Source organism: Lycium barbarum, chromosome 9, assembly GCF_019175385.1.
Source record: "Lycium barbarum isolate Lr01 chromosome 9, ASM1917538v2, whole genome shotgun sequence".
Taxonomy (NCBI): Eukaryota; Viridiplantae; Streptophyta; class Magnoliopsida; order Solanales; family Solanaceae; genus Lycium; species Lycium barbarum.
In genome coordinates this window covers 21,750,496-21,773,313 of record NC_083345.1, presented here as the reverse complement: position 1 = coordinate 21,773,313, position 22,818 = coordinate 21,750,496, and the positions used below count along the sequence as shown (strand labels likewise).

The window sequence follows — 22,818 nt, the reverse complement described above, 5'->3', positions numbered from 1 at the left end:
CTATAGCAAATCGTATGATAACATGAAAAATAGAGTATAACCTTCTATAATAAGATTATATATACTATACAATATATCTCGGTTCATATAAAATAAATTCTTTTGTAATAAAGGATTAACAGATATGCACCATAACGAATGCATGTGTAATTTGTAAACTACACTAGAACGAAGAATCATTTACCTGTAAACAATCTGTGACCCCCAATCATATGTGTAAACAACTACTCTAAGATCTTTTTTAAGATTTTCAAGTATTTGTTTTCCTTAGCACGACCAAATTAAGTACTTATATCGATATCTGTACGTTAATTCTTTCACAGTACTCCTAACCACCTTCATTTATTACTTTGCTTTTCAATACTAAAAAACATTGTAGAAAATAATTATTTTATAACTTTAGTCTAGAAAAATTACATTTTTAAAGAATTTCACGTTCTTTTCCCCCTTATAGGAAGACCAAGTACGCGTCTATATGTTTTTTCACACTTCTCCTAACCACTTTCATTTATTACCTATTTTTTTAATACTGAAAAACATTGATAATTGACTGAACTGCTGTCTATTTATAGCACACTTTGCTTCTTAGAGAGATACAACTAGAGTTGTGGCGTGCTACTGACGTACCATTTCACAAGTCTTAGTGCCATTATATACAAATTAATAATTCCAATTTGGCATTATGGCTATGGAGGTGGCCCAACACAGCTGGAAGGAGGTGGTGCCGGAGACGGTGGTAGAGGCGGAGGAGACACTCATTGGACGTCGAGCTCGACGCACTGCCAACGGTGATGGTGGTGCTGTTAATGGAGATGATTTGTCAAGCAGTGATGAGGAAGAGGCCAAAAAGGACAAAAATGGAGGTATGCAATGTTCTAAACCATGTGTTCACTTCTACCTTTAGACTCTTACGTACGTGAATAAAACTGAAGATATTTGTACTTCAATTTCTTGCGGGTGTTACGTTTAATGTCTTAGTTTTTGTTAGTAGAGAGTATAGACTGATAGAATTTTAATTTATTGAATATGAAATATATCACTATATTCCCGTGTAAATGGAAGGGGAGCCTTGGCGTAACTGGTAAAGTTGCTGCCATATGACCAGAAGGTCACGGGTTCGAGCCGTGGAAATAGCCTCATGCAAAAATGCAAGGTAAGGCTGCGTACAATAGACCCTTGTGATTCGGCCCTTCCCCGGACCCCGCGCATAGCGGGAGCTTAGTGCACCAGACTGCCTTTGTTTTATTCCCGTGTAAATGAAATATGTCGTGTTATGTTTGTGGGACTGAGGTAAGGATCAGGTCCTATGACCTACTTGGAAACCGACTTGGAGGACATCCAATTTCCACGAGATTTAGGGTATTACCTATATATACATGGCTTTTCTTTATAATTATGTATTCTTATAAATACATCTTTCATTGATTAATAAGAGTGACCACGATCGTGGTTTTCTTCCCTTTGAGGATTTTCATGTTAAAATTATTTATTCTTCTTTTTCGTTATTATTTCTCGAATCTCGTTGTCTCATACCAAAGCTCTCTCATGAAGTGAGGGAACGATGACAATACCAGGCTTCTAAAAAGAGAGAAATAAAGGAAAAACGTAAAGTTCTTACAGATCAGTTTTTGACTTTCTATTTGGGAAAGTTAAAGGTTAAATTAAAATATTTAGTAGTAGTACATTAATTTTTAGTTGGCTTGATAAAATATTACACTAGCGTTTATCCACATGCATTCACCTTTTCGTTTTTTGACTGTCTCTGTCTATTGATTTTCGCTCCAACTTTGCTTTAAAAATCAAACTCCCTCCTCAACTATGAGCAATAGTTATTCTCCCCTCCTTTATCTGATGCAATGTTTATTTTACCCTTGACATTTTCAATCATCTATCTATGTAATACCTTTTTATATTATATAAAATTTATGTTTTTTGACCTAGGAATTTATAGATTTTTATTTAAATTCATATTATAAGTAGAATAATCTTTTTATGAATTTATCAAAAAATCTAATGTTATCTTTTATGATTGATATTTAATACACACACACTCACATATTACCTGTTATTTTCACATAAACAAGCTTTGGTTATCATTAATGGAATATTTTATATTATAATTTAAAATCCATTTTTATATAATAGACAATCTTTTAGGAATTTGTTATAGAATGTACCTCTATTTTTATTAATTATTTTGTATTACCTGCATTGAAAGATATTTTTAAAGTTATTATTACCGGTTATTTTTACTTGTATAAATAGATATCAGAGTTTTGATTATTATTAATTAAAAAAAAAATCTTCTCATTTATTTCATTATAGAACGACATCAAGTTATATACTCAACTAGTATTTCTCATTTTTCTTTTTCCGTCTCGAAAGTAATATTTATTTTTTTATAGAAAATTTGTTGCATAGATTAAAGAGATTTAAAAAAAATCATGGTTTTAAAGAAGTAAAAGTAAAAAGGACAAGTTGATAATGTAAGGGTAAAATAGGAATTTAAAAAAATCAATTAGGATAAAGGGGAGAGAATGACTATTGTTTAAAGTTAAGGGGGAGTTTGATTTTTAAAGCAATGTTGGGGTGTGAAAATAATTTTCACCCATTCATATAACGCTTTCATTTATTTTGAAAAACATTCCAAAAAATGTGAAATCATTTTGATAATGGCATTATTCATATAATATTTTAATATTAATGAATTGTATTCACATAAATAAAACTAGAGACATCTTTTTAAAGGAAAAACTCAAGTCAACTATCCTGTTTGGTGCTAAGCTTTCGAATGTCAAAAGAAAAATCGATGTCAACTATCCTGCTGGGTCCGGAACCAAAATGCCCAAAAAAAATAATTTTTAGAATTAAAATACCCTAATAAAAAAAATGTTACAAAACTACCTTTAGCGCAGTAAAATACTGCGCTAAAGCACAGTTTACTGCACTAAAGCACTTAATCGTAACGACCCCGTTAAGTGCTTTAGCGCAGTATTTTACTATGCTATAGCAATTCGTCCCTCACCTATAGCGCAGTAAAATACTGCGCTATAGGACTCCACCATTTTCCACTAACAGCCTATTATTACATTTTCACTCCTTTTTACGTAGTTTAGCCGTATATTAATCATGCTTTGAGACTCCGGAACTTCAATATTTTATATAGAACCCTACTTATATTTGTACAATTAATAAGATAGGTTCAATACATCAAGAATACGCAATACTTTGGATTGTCGTTTTAGTGGTTGAAAAGTGCTCGAAGTCCTTTTTTGTTTGAAGACTTGTAGTAATTAGCTTTACGTTATTTATCTTTTAGGGTTTCGTCTTATTTTTGAATTAATGCTTAACTTTATTTCGAATGTGTCAAGTTTTTTTTTATTATCAATTTAGGATGTGAAACTATAAACAATAATAAAGACTAAGATAATATTTATAAATATACAAAAAATATATAATATTTACGATAAATTGTACAACACTAATGTATATACACTATCGAGGATGGGTCCCACATGTAGTATGCCAGAGACTATCCCTAGGCCTAAGGCTCATACCATCCCCACCAGCCTCGCCATCGTCTCCATCGCCCTTTTTCCTCTTAATAACAGGGCGCTCCAAATCATGATCATCTCCTCTTCCCCTGGCCCGTGCACCCTTGACCAGAATGTGCTTCTTCTTGGGATCTGGTCCTGCTCGCACGGGCAGAACCTCATGATGACCTGGGTCTGGAAACTCGGACTCTTCCTCGTCAAGAGTTGCCACCACGGGCGCCGAAGGATGAACCTAAAAAATATATAATAATTAGTACCATTTCTTATTTATATTGAATACATTAACATTATTTATTTAATCAAACCTGTGTGTCAATGGGCACCTGAGTAGGCTCCTGAGATGGGTCTGGTGGTGAATATGAGGTAGTCTCCTGGACGAGATGCTGTTCGAAGTCCAAGTAAAGTTTATAAAAATTAAATAAATATTTACCTTATATTGAATAAAATTAATTTTAAGTAAAAAACTTACATGCGTCTCGGTAGTCTCATGAGAAGACACCTCTGCCTCGGCAGGCTGATGAGAATGCTCCTGAATGGTTCGCTCATGTGGATCCACTGGCGTCGAATCCTAAAATATGAAAAAAATGAAATAATAAGTAACATACATATTTAAAATAAGTACTTTAAATAATCAAATATGTATATTAAATATTGACCTTATATTGAATAAAACAAATTTTAATAAAAAGCTTACCTGTGGCTCGACAGTCACATGGGAAGACACCGCTGGCTCGGCAGACCCATGAGAAAACGCCTGAGTGGGTGGCTCTGGTGGACCCGCTGGCGCCGAATCCTAAAATATAAAATATTACTAAATAATGAGTAACATATATATATATATATATATATATATATATATATATATATTTAAAATAAATAATTTAAATGAACAAATAAGGATTTTAAATACTAACCGGGATCAAAAACTCATCGAAGTCAAGAATTCTGGCTCCCTCTAAATTCCTCACAGGCCGCTCATCAACTAATGAAGCGCGTAACGCCGCCCAATCAACGTTATCACGCTCCTCCATGTATGCATTCTGGCTCGGCTGTGATGAAGACCCAGGTGTCTCAGCAAGTAAGAGCATCGGCGTAAACGTAGGTGAGTCCCCAGGTGAGCTGCCACCGGCCTGGAACAGCTGCGGATGGACTAGACCGTGAACGCCCTCTGGAATGGGATCGGCCTCATCCGCCTTATCTACCAGATGGTAACCTCTACCACTAGGTCCTCTAGCAGCAGCAGCGCGTCCTCTACGCGTACGGCGTCCTCTGCCAGCACCGTCTCCTCCTCTGGGAGCACCCGGTCCTCCTCCTGGCGTTGCCTGATACTCAACCTCCGAAACAGGCTCCTCCCTGCACCTAATCTCTCCTGCCTGCCGGATACCATCCTCGGATATCTGTACCATCTCCGACGCAAGCCCCGCAAGCCCAGGGTAAGGCATATGCTCTAACCGCAAGATGCGTAAACGATGTACGGCCACCAGCTGCATTTGTGTTCAATAGAAAAAAAAAGTTATTTTTTAAAACGTAACAATTAATGCAATTAAATAAATCTAAATACGATAAACTTACTAATGCCTCGTACTGCCCCGCGAGTGCTGAGTATCCTACATCCCTAGGGGGACGCAAAGCTGGGTTGCCGATCAATCGGCGTGTGATCTGATGATACCAGCGCATGTAATGCTCAATGGGAGTCAAATGGCCGACCACCGCTAAAGTGCCCAACCTGTTCTCCCAACGGTGGAGCTGGACATCCATGAAAGCCAGAAAATCATCATCAACGGCAACCCGATCGTCCCGCTGGTAGTGTCGGAGCTCATAACGGACGTCAGGGGGTATACTCTGTGTATGCCCAAACTGTCGTAAGACACGCTCGGGCATGTGGTCCTCTACGATGTCCAGGTGTATCAATGGACACAGCGACCTCCAAACCCTCTGACCTGCCCTGCAAAAGGCCGGCAAACCATCTAATATAGCAGCGTTCGGCGTCCATATAAATACAAATCAGTGATCACCAAGTAGAAAAGACGTTTAATTAAATTATTAATGTAAATTTAAATAGTTTTACCGTATCGTCCGTCATATGATCAAGCTGGTCCCGGAATGGAAGAATACTGTGGTGCGTATCCTTATCCCGGTCAAAACCCGTTGTCCACCTCCTCGCATAAGGCATGTCAATCTCGAGGTGATGCCTAGGTACGGGCTAAAAAGGCAGCATCCTCTCCCACACACATAACTATAAGCGATATTAGAAAATACGATTTTTAAGTCGTCGTTTCAAGAGGTTTGTCTACATTAAAGGAAGGCACACTTAAAATATTACCTAGAGAAGAGCAAAAAATCAACACACATCTCTGACAACACCAATAGACGCTCGGCATAGGCATCTGTAAAGATACGCCAAAACAGCACCGCCCAGCTGTAGTCTCCCAAGCTGTCCAGATGCTCCAAGAAAACCAAATAACGTAAACTGACAAAGGCACCCGATGAGTTCGGGAACAAAATGCCCCCGAATATAATAAGCAGGTACAAACGGGCATGACGATCAACATCGTCCTGCGGGGTGCCGTCCACAACCGGATGCAGACCCTCCAAATAAGTGCAGAGTGCACTAATCTTAACCTGACTCTGTCCCGAAATCTGTCCCTCGGCATCAGGCACGAAGTGGGTGAGCCTAGTCAACTCTGTCGCCCACGTCTGGCCAGAAGAAGGCTCGTATCGAGTGTATAGTGGTTCTCCATCTACCCGCAATTCAAAGAGGACCTCCACATCCTGAAGTGTAATCGTGGCCTCACCAGTGCAAAGATGGAAGGTATGTGTCTCTGGCCTCCACTGCTCAACCATGGCCGTGATGAGCGCCCAATCATGCTGTACCCGACCAATGGACACGTAACGGTAGATGCCGCCTCGAAATAATATCTCCAAGACGCGAGGGTGTGGGGGGTGCTCGCGTAAAAGAGTCCACGCTCTCTGCAGCTTACGGGGACGGAGCCTAGTAGATATCCCTATAGTACCGGTCCATAATAACTCTGACCTATGATTGTCTTGCAAAGACAATACTGATCTATCAGCGGGCCCCGGGTGAACAGCGGGCCCCGAGTGATCATCGGGCCCCGGGCGAGCATTCGGCCCCGGTGGAACATCGGGCCCGGGGGGAACATTCGGATCCATGAAAGAGTCCGGTCTGTACAAACTAAATTAGTCATTATTCTTGAAATGAAAGATATGGGATATGCAATGTATTATATGTGAATTATGTGTGGGGAATATGTGAATTATGTAATATTATATCTTGTGAATAATTAACATGGGATCTGCAATAAATTTAATAAGTGATAGTAAGGACACATATGTGATGACAAAAACTTTTAAGTTAATTACTTTTGAATTATGTGATGGCAAAGCTTTTAAGTTAATTAGTTTGGGAATCGAAATTCAGCAGTAATATTTGTTTAGAACTTTATTTTGAATATGTGATATATTTTTAGTTGACCAAATAGCCAACACAACTACGATAAAATTAGACTAAAAGAGTATATTCGTCGACCACATATTTTCCTACAAACTTTACATTTTTTCGTTAACTTATGTATTTATGAAAAGAAGAACTTTAACTATTCTTTTTTAGATAATATTTTTTTATTTAACATATATATTCACGCTTTTAAAATAATATAGATTAACAATTCATAATCATTTACAACTTGTTTGGATGGTTGTTACCTATTGTATTATATTATGTTGTTAGTTTAAATATAATGTTTGCTTTGATTGTTACTTTAATTTTATTGTTATGTAACGACGAAAGGTCCTATTTTATGTAACCACTGATTTGGTCCTATACAATACAACACAATACAATACATTATGAAACAATACATAACAATCATCCAAACAAAATGTTAACAACATAATAATTCATTACCAATCAACTTCTTTCAATTCATAAACAATATTTAACAACTAATAAATTCATAATCAATATTTAACAAGTAATCAATTAACAAAATAATAATTCATTAACAATTCATAAATAATTAACAAATTAACAACTCATAAACATATAACAAATTAACAATTCATAAACATTTAACAAATTAACAACAAACATTTAACAAATAATGAATTAAACAAAAAAAAAAAAAAACGGAACAGTGGCAAAACCCACTGCCCAGTCGAACAAGAACAAAAAAAAATTGTTTTTTTTTTTTTTGGAAAAATAGCAAGGATTAAATGTTAAGCATGCTTAGAATATAATGTATATAACAAAATAATAACAAAAGTTCATAGTAGAAAACCTTAATCGAAAATTTTTTGTAGAGTTATTTTAATCGAGTTGTACGCCGCTTTTTCCCAAAATTCGAACTTAGAATCTTGCTCCTTGACTTGAATATACCGAGAATCTAAACTTTCCGGACGAAATTTAATAGAAAATGACGTTTTTGGATGTGGGGACCACCTCGATTTCGCCTCCAATGGCATTTTCAATTTTTTTTTTGCCACTGGAGGGACCAGTGGTGGAACCCGATGGGTTTAATGTGGACTACTATAGCGCAATATTTTACTGCGCTATAGGTGAGAGAAAAACTGCTATAGCGCAGTAAAATACTGCGCTAAAGGTAGTTTTGTAACTTTTTTTTTGTTGGGGTATTTTGGTTCAAAATGATTTTTTGGGGGGCATTTTGGTTCCGGACTCCTATCCTGTTAGGGATGTCTTCAGATTAAGATACATTTACGATGCATGTCAGAAACCTGTTCATGTTACAAAAACTCCACTAAAAAAATATACTTCCTCCGTCTCATAATAAGTGTCACTTTAGCAATAAAAAAAAATTGTTCCATAATAAGTGTCACTTTAGGAAACCAAAACATAAATTTGCTAATTTTTCCAACTCTATCCTTAGACAATAAAAATGACAACTTAAATTAACATCTAAATGATGATTAGAAAAGCCACATAATAAGTTGGTATTGTTGTATTCTCAATGTCAAAAGGTTTAATTTATTACTTGTGCATGCTCTAATCAAGAGAAAAAATAATTTATTTTTATTATATGAGAGTAATTTAATAAACTTCATATTGTATTATTGGTTTATTAAGCTGCGTGTTTTTAGCTAAGGTGATACTTATTATGAGACGGAGGGAGTAGAAAAGTTAATTGACATAATTAGTTTTTCTGAGAAATAAAATTGAGATATCTCAGGAATTATTCTGGGATTATGTTTCAAGATAATCAGCGTGCCCGTATGTATATTTCTTGAGAGAAAAAATAAGAGATAAATTACAAGAGATGAGATGAAAGTCTTGGCTTACCTGATAAGCTATCTATATAGAAACCAAAGGCTAGACCATTCTACCTAAATGACCGGCTGATATGACCCAACTGTGCCCCCACTTGCCTCCCTGCCACAACACACTGATCGAGATTTGTTGACATGACCAGAGCAGGTGGGAGTGGATGCCAGCTGTGGAGATTCCCACGGTCTCTCTGAGCTCCCGGTTGCAGAATCTAGCCCGAATACGGATTTTATCCAATACAACTACAATTCAAATTATCTATTCCAAATAGAAGGTGGATAATTATCCCGATTAATTTAGCATTTCTTAAGCTCGGTTCTTTCAATCTAACTCCGGTAATCACGAATATTAACCCCAAAAGGAGAGTTTACGGGATTGGATACGATCTACTTGTCTTTAAACCATTAAAATACAAATCTCTAACTAATTATCCGTTTTCACCGGAAAACAGTAGTCCTGATTTTAATACCAATTTTAACTAATATTTCTAATCAAATATAAAATAAATTTAATTTCAAATTCTGAACTGAAGTAATCCACTTAATTCCTCCGACTAAACGAGGATTGCAACTTTATCCGTTCGGCGTGACCTGACCTCTACTCTATGATCCACATTCTAAAAAAAAAAAAAATTAATTAATTAATTAAGAAATTGTGTGTGGAAGTCATTTTCAATATTTAGTTACTAAGGGAGAAAATAACTTCCTTTGTAGACAAAAAATATTTTTCTTACAATTATTACATATTTTTATATTATTTGTTACAACTAACACTTAGCCATATTAATTTTTAATATTCAAGTTTCTTTTTCAAAATAATTTGATTTGCTGATATTGTTATTAGTTTAGTCAGTCGCCAATATTTTCATGCATCGATGATGTACTAGAAACATGAAACTCGAAATGGCTTTATTCTAGTAGATGCAGTTTAGATGTTCTCTAGCTGATATGTTCGAGAACATGCTTTCTAATTCATCTACTGATATGTTCGAGAACATGTTTTCTAATTCATCTATTAGTTTACTTGCTGAATCAATTTTAAAACGGGCTCCTAATTCTGATGTTTTAATGACGGTAAAAATGGTGACAAATTTATCAGCCTTGTAATGACTTAAATAATTGTGGAGATGTCGTCAGTGCGTATGAACTTACCGTATTGGAAATCCTTGGACTGATCATATTCACCAGAATCAGAGGCAGATTCTGGATTTGAACTCATTATTAGCATTGAACTTATTAAACTTTTTAAATTATGGATTCAGACCTACTATTATTTAGTGCAATTTTAATGAATTTTTACACATAAATTTGTAGTCCGCGTCGAAAGTACTGGATTCAGATGAACTTATGCTATTAGGCGCCCCCTGATTGGAGTTATTCCTTATGTTTTCGCGCTAGAGGTCAGTTGTTATGCATAGCAGATAGCAGAGTTTTGGATAGTTACTGTCAACATCGGACTGACTGAACCTTTAAAGTTTTCACATTACAGCATATGCTGCTTCAGAATATCATATATACTAGTAACGAGAATAGAACCATCGTTTTCCGTTAGGTGTGTCTGTCATATCAGGATTATTTTCTAACATTGTCATGCCAATTTTTGTTAAAGGACCATCAAAGTATGTTTTCTCCTTGTTTAGGTCTTAAACTTGAGCTCTCTTATTTATTATCTTAGAAATGCTAGTATAGGGCATTGTGCATGTAAATTTTTGCCATATGCACGGAGGCCTATAGTGCTAAGTTGTGTTCCTCACACAATATACTGCTACAGTGTCCATTGCAGGAATTGAGGACTTGGCTGCCGAGATAAAGACTGTAGACTTTCAGAAGCGTTATGTTGTTGTCAAAGGCAATCATGAGACGGGAAATACTGAGGGAGAAATTCTTTCTGGTGTATGTCTTCCACCTTCAGTAGGAGATAATTCACATGATGAGACGGGAAATATTAAGGGGGAAATTCTGTCTGGTGTATGTCTTCCACCATCTGGGAAGTCACTAGGACAGGATGAGACGGGAAATATTAAGGGAGGTTTTGTTTCTGGTGTATGTCTTCCAGCTTCACGAGGACATGATTCACAGGATGAGACTGGAAATAGTAAGGGAGTTTTTACTTCTGGTGTATGTTTTCCACCTTCACTAGGACAAGATTCACAGGATGAAAGGGGAATTACTAAGGGACATTTTACTTCTGGTGTATGCCTTCCACCTTCACTAGGACAAGATTCACAGTCAAGTGCTTCAGTAACAAAAGGAGGTGAAAATGAAAGAATCATTGAAAAGGTTGAGGAGGAAACCGTCGAGTTGGAGTTCTTTGACACGGCAGCAATTGATAAGCTACACACACATGATGCATATTGTCCTAACTGCAGTTCTCGTATAACCAAGGTTGTCCTCCGAAGGGTAAGGCGGGAAAGGATTGAAATATTACCTGGTGATCGTGGTGATTGTCTAGTTGGATGCTTGTCATGCTTCAGTGTTTTCAAAATTATAGGTATATTTTCCATGTTTTATGTTCTTCTGAATATCTCATCCAAGTGTAATAGATGCTTCACTATGTTACAATAACGTCACTAATTAAAATGTCGATTCATTTGTTGTCCTTGTGTTTGATGACAACACCAGTGAGCTCAAACTTTTACTATAAGGCAGGGAAAAAGGTGATGCCAACTAGTGATCAATGATCATGGCACTGAATTGTTTAAAAATGGCAAAGTGAAGCTCTGTGTTTCAGCAGCATTTGGGTTGAAATGGTCTAATGCTCTTTGAGCTATGAGTGTAAATCTGCTCTCAATTCTAATACATACGACATAACATCTTGCCTTTTGGACTGTTTTAGGTCTTTGGTCCATGTGAAGAAGAGGCAGCCATAACACCAGTAGTCTAGACATCAAATTTGAGTTGCTTACAGTCATCTATATTACTCTTTTTTTTTTTTTTTTTTTTGACTCCCTTAAGAACAGCAAACTTATGAATTGACAGTGTACAGTTTATAGTTATAACCTTAAAAACTCAAATAGTGTGTGGTCCAAGTGCATTCGTTTTTTAAATTTTACATTTAATTAGACATGTATCGGACAAATTTCCAGACATGATAACTAGTACAGCATTTCTTCATAACTGTATGCAGAGTATTTCATATGGTTGTTCAATTTATGCAGGAAAGAAGCTCAATCCATTCCCCATTTTTGGAGGTGGAGACACAAACTCTGTGCCTTCTAGGTCTGTAACTGAACGAGGAAAACCAGTGGCAAATGAAGGTACTTAGTCGCGATACTTTACGCATTACAAATCATCCTGTTGCTTTCAGTAGGAGGTGTAAGCCTGTAACCACTTTCATGTATGATTATTTCACTAGTTTGTACAGATTTCTAGTTCAAATAACTGATTTAATTACATTAGAAACATCAAAGGAAGAAATGATGCTAAAGATAGTAGATAATTTCTTTTTTTAGCAGTCTTAATGTGAAGTTTGACTGTATGTGATAATTTAAAACTTAGCAGAAGGATGCTTTGATCTGCATTGGTTTTTTCGCAAGAGAAGGGAGCAGGACAATGCTTCTCAACAGAAAGTAGCAGATGGAAAAAAGACTGAGCCAGGTGGTGTTTTGTAATAGTTTCTTAATTTTTTGATTTCTTTTCTTTCTGTTGACTGAAAACTATATGCATGCACCAGTCAATCACATATTATTCGTTTGCTATAGCTGATCAAACTGCATGCATCCTATACAATTACTTTCAAATCGACCAGAACTTGTTTCTTTGGTGACAGTACAAAAATTATATCTTTTTCCCCATGGTTTAAGTAGATTCAATTGGCTTCTTCAGATTATCATGAGCTGTGATCAGGCTTTTTAACAATGTCTCCTTTCATCACCCAGACCACTCAACTCTTCGAATATACTGTCCTCTCCCACCTTGCACTCTTTTTCTTGCCCCTCCCCACAAGCGCAATACAAATAAAATTTACAAACTTCTAATTATGCCAACATACCAAGTGCAAAACCTATTGTAGATTACATAAAAAAAAAATTAATTAAAGGACTATTGACAAGCAGTTTATGGAGGACAATGCACTGATTAGCTGCTCTAGCCTATATTTGAGGTGCTCGATTTTGCTGATTCCTTGATTTAGTTCGCCAATTAGCATGAATAATGTCTAACATTGTTAAACAATCTTGATATTGTTATTTTAGAATTTTAATTGTAAATACTAATTAGAGACTTATGGGTTTCTCCTTGCGAGACAGATCAATAGCAACCACGACTTTAGTCACTGGTCGTTGGGAATCCTCGCGATACAGATGAACTTCCTTTGTCCACAACGTAGATATCCTATTGTCATGCAAGGAAGTAGTAAGTAGTAACCCTAGCCGTAATTATGTATTTATAGGTCACGGACTAGGATTTTAGGAGGACAAACTAATCAGTTTATGGGCTAATAACACCCCTTATGGGTGGACCTGACCCAAGAGTATTTTCTAACAGTTATTTACCTGACCCTGTGTTACTCTCAATATTGTTGAAACAGGGAAAAATCTTAACCAAGCAAACAATAGTGCTGATTTGGGTTCATCTCATAATCCATTTGAAACACCACCTGGGAAGAACAGTCATCCTTTTCCAAACGAAAGACTGCCATCAGCTAATAATGATGCAGCTGACCATATATCCCCGAGTAGTAAGAAACCCTTAGGAACTCCTCCAGCAAAAGGACCCAAACATTCAGGGGGTCTTTTTGATCTTGGAGAGGAAGGTAATGCAATTTAAGAGAAGAATTCATGTCTAGTTCTCCTTAATACACAGAGTTTTGTATCTTTATGGAGAAGTTTTTCTGCTTCTGTTTGTTCAACTTTCTCTTTTATCCAGCTTCTACTTTTGAACATCTTTGTTTGTGTTGTCAAGAGGCTAGAAGTTCTACATGTACTGTTGTACTTCTTGGTGCAAAGTGAGCAGAGAACTTCTTTCTTATCTGTTTTCTTTCTACTGATCCTTGGGAAACTGGAAATATTGCAGGTGGCTTCATTCCAGGGGCAACGCCTTCCACGACACCAAGTGAAATTAATGAGAATACAGGTGATAGTGCTGGAAACTTGAAGATATGTAGCAACACATTTGTATTCCAGTACTCGTGTGATACAGCAGATGCTTCCTATCCACTATGTTTGTCTTTTCATATAGTGGAGGGATAAGTGGCTGATGTAGTCATAGCTTACACTAGTATTTCATGAAAAAGCACACATGGTATTTGAATCTTCTTAGTTTCAGCATCTATAGCTTTATTTAATTTGAGTAAAAGATGTTCGAACTTGTTTCCCTTTGTGAAGCATTAGAGCTTAGGTGTTCACGTTATGTTAAGAAGTTTCTAAGGAAATATGTTGTGATAAATAGCTATATAATGCAGGAGATGATTGCCGAATTCCTATAGATGGAGAAGCTTCATCATCAACAGTGGATCGCAGCAGTACAAGAAGACCAGTGATTTCGGTTGAAGTCAATCAGTCCAAATCACTGGAGATTGTAAAAAGCATAGTATATGGAGGTTTGATAGAGTCAATTACAAGCTTGGGAGTGGTTTCTTCAGCAGCAGCTGCTGATGCTGACACAGGTAAGTCATTGAGACCTTTTTGGTTGAAATTTTAATTTTCTTTTCTGGGTTGATTACTCTAATGGTAATCAAGGAGATCTTTATGAGGCTTCTAAATCTGTTCTCTTCCAAAATCTTGATGGAATAATAAAGACTTACAAATAGATTTATCTTGTTACTGCAGTGAATATTGTAACTATTGGAGTGGCAAATCTGATAGGTGGATTGTTTGTCATTTGTCAAAATGTGAGTATTCTTCAGTTCCAGCTCTTCTTTACAGCTGCTGATTGTTCTTTTACTTTCCTTTCTCTTCTGCTTTAGTTCTTGCTTCTTAATCTATTCTCGAATCAAATGGAAACTTGCAGCTCGTGGACTTGAAATACAATGTCGGAGGAGGTTCCAATCTTAGTGACCAGGCAGATCGATACAGAGAGTTACTTGGCCAAAGAAAGCATTTCCTACTTCATGCTACTTTTGCCTTGTTTTCATATTTTTTCTTTGGCCTTGTCCCACCAGTAGTATATGGCTTCGCGTTCCGTAAGAGTGCCGACAGAGACTACAAGCTTATAGCAGTCGCAGCGGCTTCTCTTCTGTGTGTCATCGTACTTGCTATTGCAAAGGCTTATACACGAGGAGCAAATAAGTTCGGTAAATACTTCAGGACTATTGTGTCCTATGTCATAGCTGCAGGTACGGCCTCAGGTGTTGCTTATGCAGCAGGTCATTTATTTAAGAGGCTCATGGATGACTTGGGCTGGTTTGACACAAAGCCTGCACCCTCTTTTTTTTCCCCTGAGATGATTCCACAAAATAAAGCCTGGGCATCCTATTGAAATCTTCTTTGTGATAGTTTTACTCTTCGTTCTTTGTGAGCTTTCAGAACCTCTGAGAATTTGGTTGTTTCCTTGGGAATTTTGATTAAGCTAAATGAGTGTTTGTATTGGTTTTCCTATGTGAAACATGGTGTGTCTTAGATACACTATGGAAAGGTTTGCGTGTGTAAATGTGTTCCTGTAGTCAAGGGGTGTTCACAGGCATTTGGTCTCAAGGTCCAGGTGTGTTTTGTGTATTTTCCCTTTAAACTTCTATGTATTCTCCAGTTCATGTTTTGTAGGCTTTCGGTACCTTCGATAATTTGGATGGTTTCTTGACATGTGGATTTTGTAATGTAGCACAAAATGTCCAGTTTAAAGTTGTAACAAAGCATTGATCTTTAAAGATTAACAGAAAAACTAGAATTATGATAAGGTGTTACATAAAGATTGGCAGTGCACAAACCCATTATGCACACATGAAGTAAAGAATAGTTACCGTTGTGTTCATTTGTTCTATTTTGCCACCAGTTAAACACGATAAACAGGCCTGGTGCATCTTTAATTAGCAAAACTGTTGCTTGACTCCTTGTTGAAGTTACTGCTGAGATCTTCTTCTCCAAGCTTTGATTTAGTGGTGAAAGTGCAATGCGTTATGCCCCATTTTAAGTAGAGAAGGATAAATGAGCGGATCCATGATCCATCAATTTTCCAACGTGTGCCAGCTGGCCCGAGAGATTTCTCCATCTTTTGAAAAAAAAAAAAAAAAACTTTTTCTTCAATATGAAGTGCATAAGTGACATGCAAATCCCAGAGAAGCTCAAAATGCCCTGAATTTTAGCACCTGCTATGGTATAATTGTCTAGCGGTATCCATAGATCGTTTGTTGTATATCACAAATGACTGACTGCATTAACTAAATTTTTCTTCTTGGATTTCCTTTGCACATGTAGTCACAGTATATAGTTACAGTTGTAAGCCCAAAAAAGGAGAGCTTGGCTTAAAGAATGATTTTATCTAAAGTTTGTAAAATCAGAAATTCCATTTTGGTGATGAATTTACTGCACTTTGACGGGGTCTGGTTGGTGGCGTCTCTAAGTTGTTCCGTTTCTTCATGATCGAAGATACAGTCGGGCTAAAATAGTCATTACTCCTGTGAGAATTCGCCCCTTGAGAGTAGACTTTCCTTCCTTGCCTCTGTTGTTCTAGCATTGCTCTTCGAGAAACCGCATTTTGTTGGGCTGCTCCCCATCTATTGTAGTTGACACAACTTTGGCTCCTCCCTACCTGTTGATGAAACCTTCCCTCTCTTGGACTTGGAAAATTCCGACTTTCAGCAGTTTCAGCAGAATACATTGTTATCTCTCCGTCGCTACTGTATCCATTTTCCATTTCCAATATCCTTATAGGAGAACAACTTGATTGAACTTCGCTCTGGACCCCATTTACAGATCCAGTTGAAGCATTCTCAGCATCTGCCACAGGATTGGATTGCCATAGATCACTTGCTTTGCCTTTTCTTGCTGGATGCTCCGCGCGAGGTTTGGTGACAAAATTTTCACCAAAGCTGGAAGGGATTTTTCTAGCAGGTTGTGGTGAGCCGGGAAATTTGGCAATCCTGGGCGGGAAGTTAATATCCAAAAGCTGGATCTGAGTACCCTCCTTTGTCCTAACTGGTACTGAAGTTAAATTTGGTGACTCATAAATTTCAGGAGTTGGAATTCCATGTACAGTAGTTAATGCTTCCTCTTCCATATTAGTTGCAACCGCGGGACAGCTTGGTCCAGACTGCTCTCTAGGTTTCGACAATCTGTTCGATGATGATGGGGTCCCCGCATTTTCAGCTTCAGTTGACTTAAAAACACGCCTCATCGTGAAGGAAGCAGAAGAATGATCGCTTTTTTGACCAGCTGACATCAACCGAATTATTGGTAACTTAGGTTTGTTGAGGTCGTCAAGGTTTCCCTCCCAATGCTGGTTTAACCAGTCGCATATGATAGGGATAGGTATACCAAATTGCATGGGACATTCCTTCTTCCTTGATGATGAAGAGGACGGAGAAGTGGTTGAGGAATTTGAGTTGGGAGATTTCGCAAGCTTCATAGGGTCACATACCATGAATGCAAGATTGCCATGAACATCAAAACCAGCAGAACCTGGCCTCCAGCTTATGCTGCCATCAGTTGAAAGCTTTATAAGATTATCAGTGGCTATTATCACTTTTCCTTCACCAACTGTCAACTCCTTTTTCTCGCTATATCCTAGCAGGTAAACGACATTACCGAGCTCCAAATTAGGTTTGGAACAGGTTTTTAGGTAGTGAGGCTGATGAGCATGTGCATTTGTGTCTCCATCCATGACGTCAAGGCCAACTATTGTCAGATCTAATACAGAACTGGTTATAAAGAATCTGCAATACATGGGTATAAAATTAGATGCATAAAATTGAGACCAATGGATGAAATTATAGAAAACTAGAATGCATAAAAGCATTCACTCATCAGAAAGCAAAACAATTTTAATATGTATTGTTTGTAACTTAACTCAAACGTCAAGTTCTTCCACAGATAAAATTAGGGGTGTCAAATGGGCGGATTGGGCGAGTTAAAAATGGGCTGAGTTAATGAATGGGCGAGCCAAAAGTTACTAGGGCTGAAATGGATTGGACTGACATAAGCTAAAAACCGGGTCATAACCCAACCTGCCCAATTCTTACTAAGTTTTAACTATTTTTTCCTTTATTATGGCTATCTATAACATATCAAATACAAGAATGTCCTTTTGAAAATATATTGACAAGGTTTCTATGGTCAAGTTGGGCTACATATCAACCCGATTTTTAGATGGGCTGAAATGGGTTGAGCTAATAAATTGACCCGCCCAAACTTGAGCGGGTTGGACGGGTCATGTTTTCATGAGTTAATTTTGCCACCCCTAGATAGAATGCCTATTGATCTTCAGCTGAACATCAGATATTAGTGAATTATTTAGCACATGATGATACTTCATCCTATCCTTCGAGTTTCTTCATCTCTTTGTGAAATAGATCACATCAGGCAAAAATTGTGCACACAGATTTCTCAACTTTGTTTTCAGAAGATCATATGCGATATTAATGTATGCTTCTCATTGTGAAGCTGCTTTCTCTTCCTATTAGACGAAATTCTGTTGCACACATTGTACGAGAGTCATGACCGATCTGATAAACCTCCATCTTGGAAAACCAACTAGCCGAAATACCAGGTATCATAGTTCCGTTAATTAAATGTGTTAACAAAATTGTCAGCACTCGTAACTTCAATCTAAATTTCCGCAATGTGATTGATTAAGTTGGAGAAAGAAACATTAATCTCAAGTCCAGATCTAATTTTATGATTGACTATTTTGACAACCTTTGTTAGTATTTATCAATTAACTTCGAATTTCTGTGACCCTCAGAACAAGAAGCTCCGCATAACAATCAGAGACACCCAGTAGAAACCATCTCATCCTAGAACCTTGACCAACTCTATATGAAACCCCTGCATCTTTTCCTTATAATCGACAGCTAATTACTATCCTGTGATGTTAGTTATCTCATATTTAATAAAATCAGCGATTGTGAGGTTCTTATTTTATTCCTTTTAATACGCAAATACAAACTTATAAGCTATTCCATGAATTAACACCCACACGGGCTTAACAGAAACAAAGAGATCAGGCAGATGATTGACCATCTTTCTGCTGAGTTAGATACTTAGCAACAGTTTCCATTATGGTCACAAAAGTTTGAATACTAACTAACGAAACATTAGCAGCTGCTTCTTCCTTGACCTCATACTCAATCGTGGCTTTGGTGATGCATGTTGTTTCATACTTTTCTATGACATCAAAACGGACCTGAGAGAAAGTGAATCCGTGATCAAGAAGCCCACCTTCCACAACCAAAGCTACTTTTACCCGCTTCTCATTATCCACAACAGTAAACTTTTCCTTGGAATAGGTAAACAGCGGAGTGCCAGGTGGAAAGGTTAGTTTGAGGACTGTCCCAACACCGCCATCACCTTCAATTACGTCAATCTCGTGTACGACATGAGGGAGCTCTTTGACTACAATATTGGCCAGTCGAAGCGTGCCATAAACCTTCCAAGCTTCACTAGCAGGCACAGCTACTTCAATCTCTTCAGAAATCGTTCCAAACATAATTTTTAGTTGTTCTAAGACTAATGCAAGGTGTTTAAATTATTGAAAATGCTCTTTGATGTACCCCTACACAAATAAAGACTACTAGTATTGGAGCTTAAAAGGGTCTCAAATTCCACATCAAGACAAAGGTGCACACAAAGAGAATATAGTTTCACAGATTCCAAACATTCTGTAACAGCTGGCCAGCTGATTATTCAATGCATTTTTAGCAACAACCAACATTTCTGCTCAATTTTTGGGGCCTAAACAACTACTACTAATTTATACTAATCTAAAGACCTCTCTAGTCATGAGAATTATTCAATTTTTTCCGGAATATTTTTTCACTGTATTTCAAAACAAGTGTTTGGCTATAAAATTTTCAAATTGGAAAAGTACTCAAAACCTATTTTCCAACTCCATCTTCATAAATTCCAAATAAAGTCCTCTCTTCTCTCCTTTGCAGAAAGTATAACCAAACACAACTCCAACTTCATAAATTCCAAATAAAGTGACAAATATCTGAAATCTATAGCCAAACACCTACTAACTATGAACACCTAGTTTATTAAAGGCAAATAAACAAGAGCAAACCTTATATCTTTTGGTTTGGGAACAAGAAGATAGTAGAAACAACAATACAATAGCTTTTACTACGCCTAAATTCCATACTAGTTGGGGTCGCTATTTATTTCATAAAAAATACTCCCTCCGGATCAAAAAAAGAGTCCACTTAGTCATTTGCACACCCCTTAAAAAAATACTAATTACTAAACAAAAATAGGTTATTTGACTAAACTAACCCTAATTAAATAAGCATTGGGATTTGATCATTTAACACTTAATAGGGGCAAATATGAAAAAACAAGGTTAATTCTTTCTTGATTTGCTAAGTGGACTCTTTTTTTGATCCAAGAAAAAAAGGCGAAGTGGACTCTTTTTTTGATCCGGAGGGAGTAATACAAATAAGAAAGCAAGTAAAGAGGAAAATACCAACCACTATTTAACTATCTTTTCTAACACAAACGTCTAGTAACTTTGAGTATAGTAACACAAAAGACACCAAATCGGAAAATACCACCTACTAATTTATACTAATGGAACTCTGAGCTTAGAATAACTAATACATGAATAACTAAACTCTGCATAAAATAATACATAGATTCCCTCATAACTAATCCATGTATTACTAACACCTGCATAACTCGAACCAGCTACCAAACGACCCCTAACAGTTACTACGCCTCAATTTCACACTAGTTGGGGTCGGCTATATGAAAACTCTATTTCCACTCCACTTGGGGCAGTTTCATAAATAATACTATAATACAAATAAGAAAGTAAGTAAAGAGGAAAGACAGACCTATGAGGGAAAAGGCAAGCAACAACACCATTTTGAAGGCGGATCTGAGCAGCTTCAGCAACAGCAACAGAAGGAAGAATAACATGAGTGGTAAGCAAAAGATTCCTGTGAATCAAGAAACCAGTGCCACTAACACCTATATGTACCATTGCACAACCTTTACTGTTAAAAATAGAAGCTTTCATTTTCTCAGACTTTCCACCTCCATTACAAAAACACCAAGAATCTACTAAAACCCCCATTTGGTTCTTTTTTTTTTTTTTAGGTGTAATTCAAAATGGGGTTTTTTGTTTCTACAATATGGGGTAATTTAGATCCAAAGTTGAAGCAAAAATTGCATTTTTTTCCTAAAAAAATGTAAGCTTTCATCCTCTAAGACTTGCCACCTCCATTACAGAAACACCAAGAATCTACTAAAACCCTCTTTTTTAAGGTATGATTTGCAATGGGGTTTTTATTTCAACAAAATGGGGTCACTTTAGATCCAGAATTGAAGTTAAAATGGCATTTTTCCAGCTCACTATGTGTGTAGGCTCACACTAGTCTATAGTATTATTCTGTTGTATAGGTGATAGAGAAAGATAGTAATAGATACAGAGAGGAGTTTTGGCTATTTGTTAGTTGTTGGAGAGAAACGTGGGACAAGCAGCTTAAATATGGGACCTTTTGTTATCCTAAATACAGGGGAAAATGTAATGTCTTTGTCTGAGAAAGAGAGAGAGATGCCAAGGAAGAAGAAAATGATGTTGAGTGTGAAGACTGGAAACAGGGCTACTTCTCTGGGTCTTTTCCTTTCTTTTTTTATTTCATACTTTCTTGAATATATTTTTAGATGAAAAATTGAGGTTCCATTTTGTAAAATAATAATTTAGTTTAGAAGATACAATAAAAACTAGTTCTTCTGTCCTAAACCGTCCGTTCCAATTTATGTGACATTTTTCGTTTCTCGAGAGTTAATTTAATAAATTTTTAAAATTAAATCGGATTAGATAAACTCGATATTTTAAAATTAAAATTTATATATGCAAAAACTATATAAAAAGTATAATACAAGTTTCAATTCAATCTTATGTCTATATGATGAAAAATATGCTTTAAAATGTTCGTCAAACTTTACATAATTTACATCTAAAAAAATGAAAAGTGTCACATAAATTAGAACAGAGGAAGTGATTATTACTTATATGAAATTAAATATGGTTTGGTTAACTGCAAGATTTCACATTTTTAACTATAAGGTAATTCAATTTATACTATAGTACAATTTCTAAATATATGGTCTTTCTTTGAAACTTACACTTGAATTCATGTCACAAACTAGAAACTGACTTTGGTACATCCTACTATTCTTTTGGGGACGAATAAAGTGTAATATCTTACTCTTTCTTCTTTTTTTTCTTGTTAAAATATTAAATTTTGATTTCTATCCAATTCGAGGTTGGGAATTTTTGGTTAAATTTGGTACCAAATTCACTGTACTGGTAGACTACTCAGTATACAATAATCAATGAATGAACCATGGACATAAAAATCATCGAATGAAAATAGTACAACTCGAAAAGGTTTAACAAACATTCATGGCTCGTTAATGAAGTACAAAATGATTATTTATTATTTTAAATAAAATAGGTCCAGACATCCTTTAAAGGGAACCCACTTCCTTTTCATGCTATTAGGGAAAAGATTATTCAAAACTAATAAATACTACTAATTGGGGTGAAAATCATTTTCATCTCCCGGGTTTGACTTAAAAATCAAACACATCCCCTAAATTTGAACAATTGACATTTTCATTCCCCTCTCAACTTCCGGCCATTGATCGATAATTGACCTGTCATAAAAAGGGCTAAAATGTAATTTATTAATAGTTCAATTTAATAAATGCCCTTAATTAATCATATACATTTTTTTTCATAATTATCATTTCTTCAAATTGGATTTGACAAAAATAGATTATTTTATAACCAAACACTGATTAGAAAAAAATATTTCGAAAAAAAATATTATTCATGACCTAAGGCTACAAATAACATTAGTCAACAT

The 22,818-nt window shown here is 36.3% G+C and overlaps 3 protein-coding genes across 7 annotated transcripts; 1 reads left to right on the top strand and 2 right to left on the bottom strand.

The window, feature by feature from the left end:
• Positions 1 to 600: 600 nt before the first annotated feature.
• On the top strand, positions 601 to 15,613 carry LOC132610510 (membrane protein of ER body-like protein). 5 transcript variants are annotated; one of them, XM_060324828.1, is made up of 9 exons: positions 601 to 863; positions 10,624 to 11,343; positions 12,011 to 12,109; positions 12,354 to 12,449; positions 13,381 to 13,605; positions 13,866 to 13,925; positions 14,254 to 14,457; positions 14,621 to 14,682; positions 14,802 to 15,548. In XM_060324828.1, exons 1-9 carry the CDS (start codon positions 683 to 685, stop codon positions 15,267 to 15,269), a joined length of 2,115 nt encoding a protein of 704 aa, XP_060180811.1. In that variant the 5' UTR covers positions 601 to 682; the 3' UTR covers positions 15,270 to 15,548. The 5 variants fall into 5 exon arrangements, with proteins under 5 accessions (XP_060180811.1, XP_060180812.1, XP_060180810.1 ...); XM_060324829.1 differs by having other exon boundaries at positions 10,636 to 11,343; positions 12,351 to 12,449; positions 14,802 to 15,490; XM_060324827.1 differs by having other exon boundaries at positions 12,351 to 12,449; positions 14,802 to 15,490.
• Positions 15,614 to 15,622: 9 nt separating this feature from the next.
• LOC132610511 (uncharacterized) lies at positions 15,623 to 21,522 on the bottom strand. Its single transcript, XM_060324832.1, has 2 exons — positions 20,776 to 21,522; positions 15,623 to 17,658 (listed from the first exon to the last, which is right to left on the bottom strand). The coding sequence occupies exons 1-2, from the start codon at positions 21,015 to 21,017 to the stop codon at positions 16,281 to 16,283; spliced, it is 1,620 nt and encodes a 539-aa protein (XP_060180815.1). The 5' UTR covers positions 21,018 to 21,522; the 3' UTR covers positions 15,623 to 16,280.
• Positions 17,679 to 20,767, bottom strand: LOC132610512 (norbelladine synthase-like). Its single transcript, XM_060324833.1, has one exon. The coding sequence runs from the start codon at positions 19,428 to 19,430 to the stop codon at positions 18,945 to 18,947; it is 486 nt and encodes a 161-aa protein (XP_060180816.1). The 5' UTR covers positions 19,431 to 20,767; the 3' UTR covers positions 17,679 to 18,944.
• Positions 21,523 to 22,818: the final 1,296 nt, after the last annotated feature.

Bases quoted from the DNA above. Each gene is read 5' to 3' on its own strand.
- LOC132610510 (XM_060324827.1), top strand. From the start codon at position 683: ATGGCTATGGAGGTGGCCCAACACAGCTGGAAGGAGGTGGTGCCGGAG. The intron at 864-10,623 runs GTATGCAATGTT...ATACTGCTACAG, and splicing joins CAAAAAGGACAAAAATGGAG to TGTCCATTGCAGGAATTGAG. The intron at 12,110-12,350 runs GTACTTAGTCGC...TTTAAAACTTAG, and splicing joins AAAACCAGTGGCAAATGAAG to CAGAAGGATGCTTTGATCTG.
- LOC132610512 (XM_060324833.1), bottom strand. From the start codon at position 19,430: ATGTTTGGAACGATTTCTGAAGAGATTGAAGTAGCTGTGCCTGCTAGT.
- LOC132610511 (XM_060324832.1), bottom strand. From the start codon at position 21,017: ATGGGGGTTTTAGTAGATTCTTGGTGTTTTTGTAATGGAGGTGGAAAG. The intron at 17,659-20,775 runs GTCTGTCTTTCC...CATGTATTGCAG, and splicing joins GCTTGCCTTTTCCCTCATAG to ATTCTTTATAACCAGTTCTG.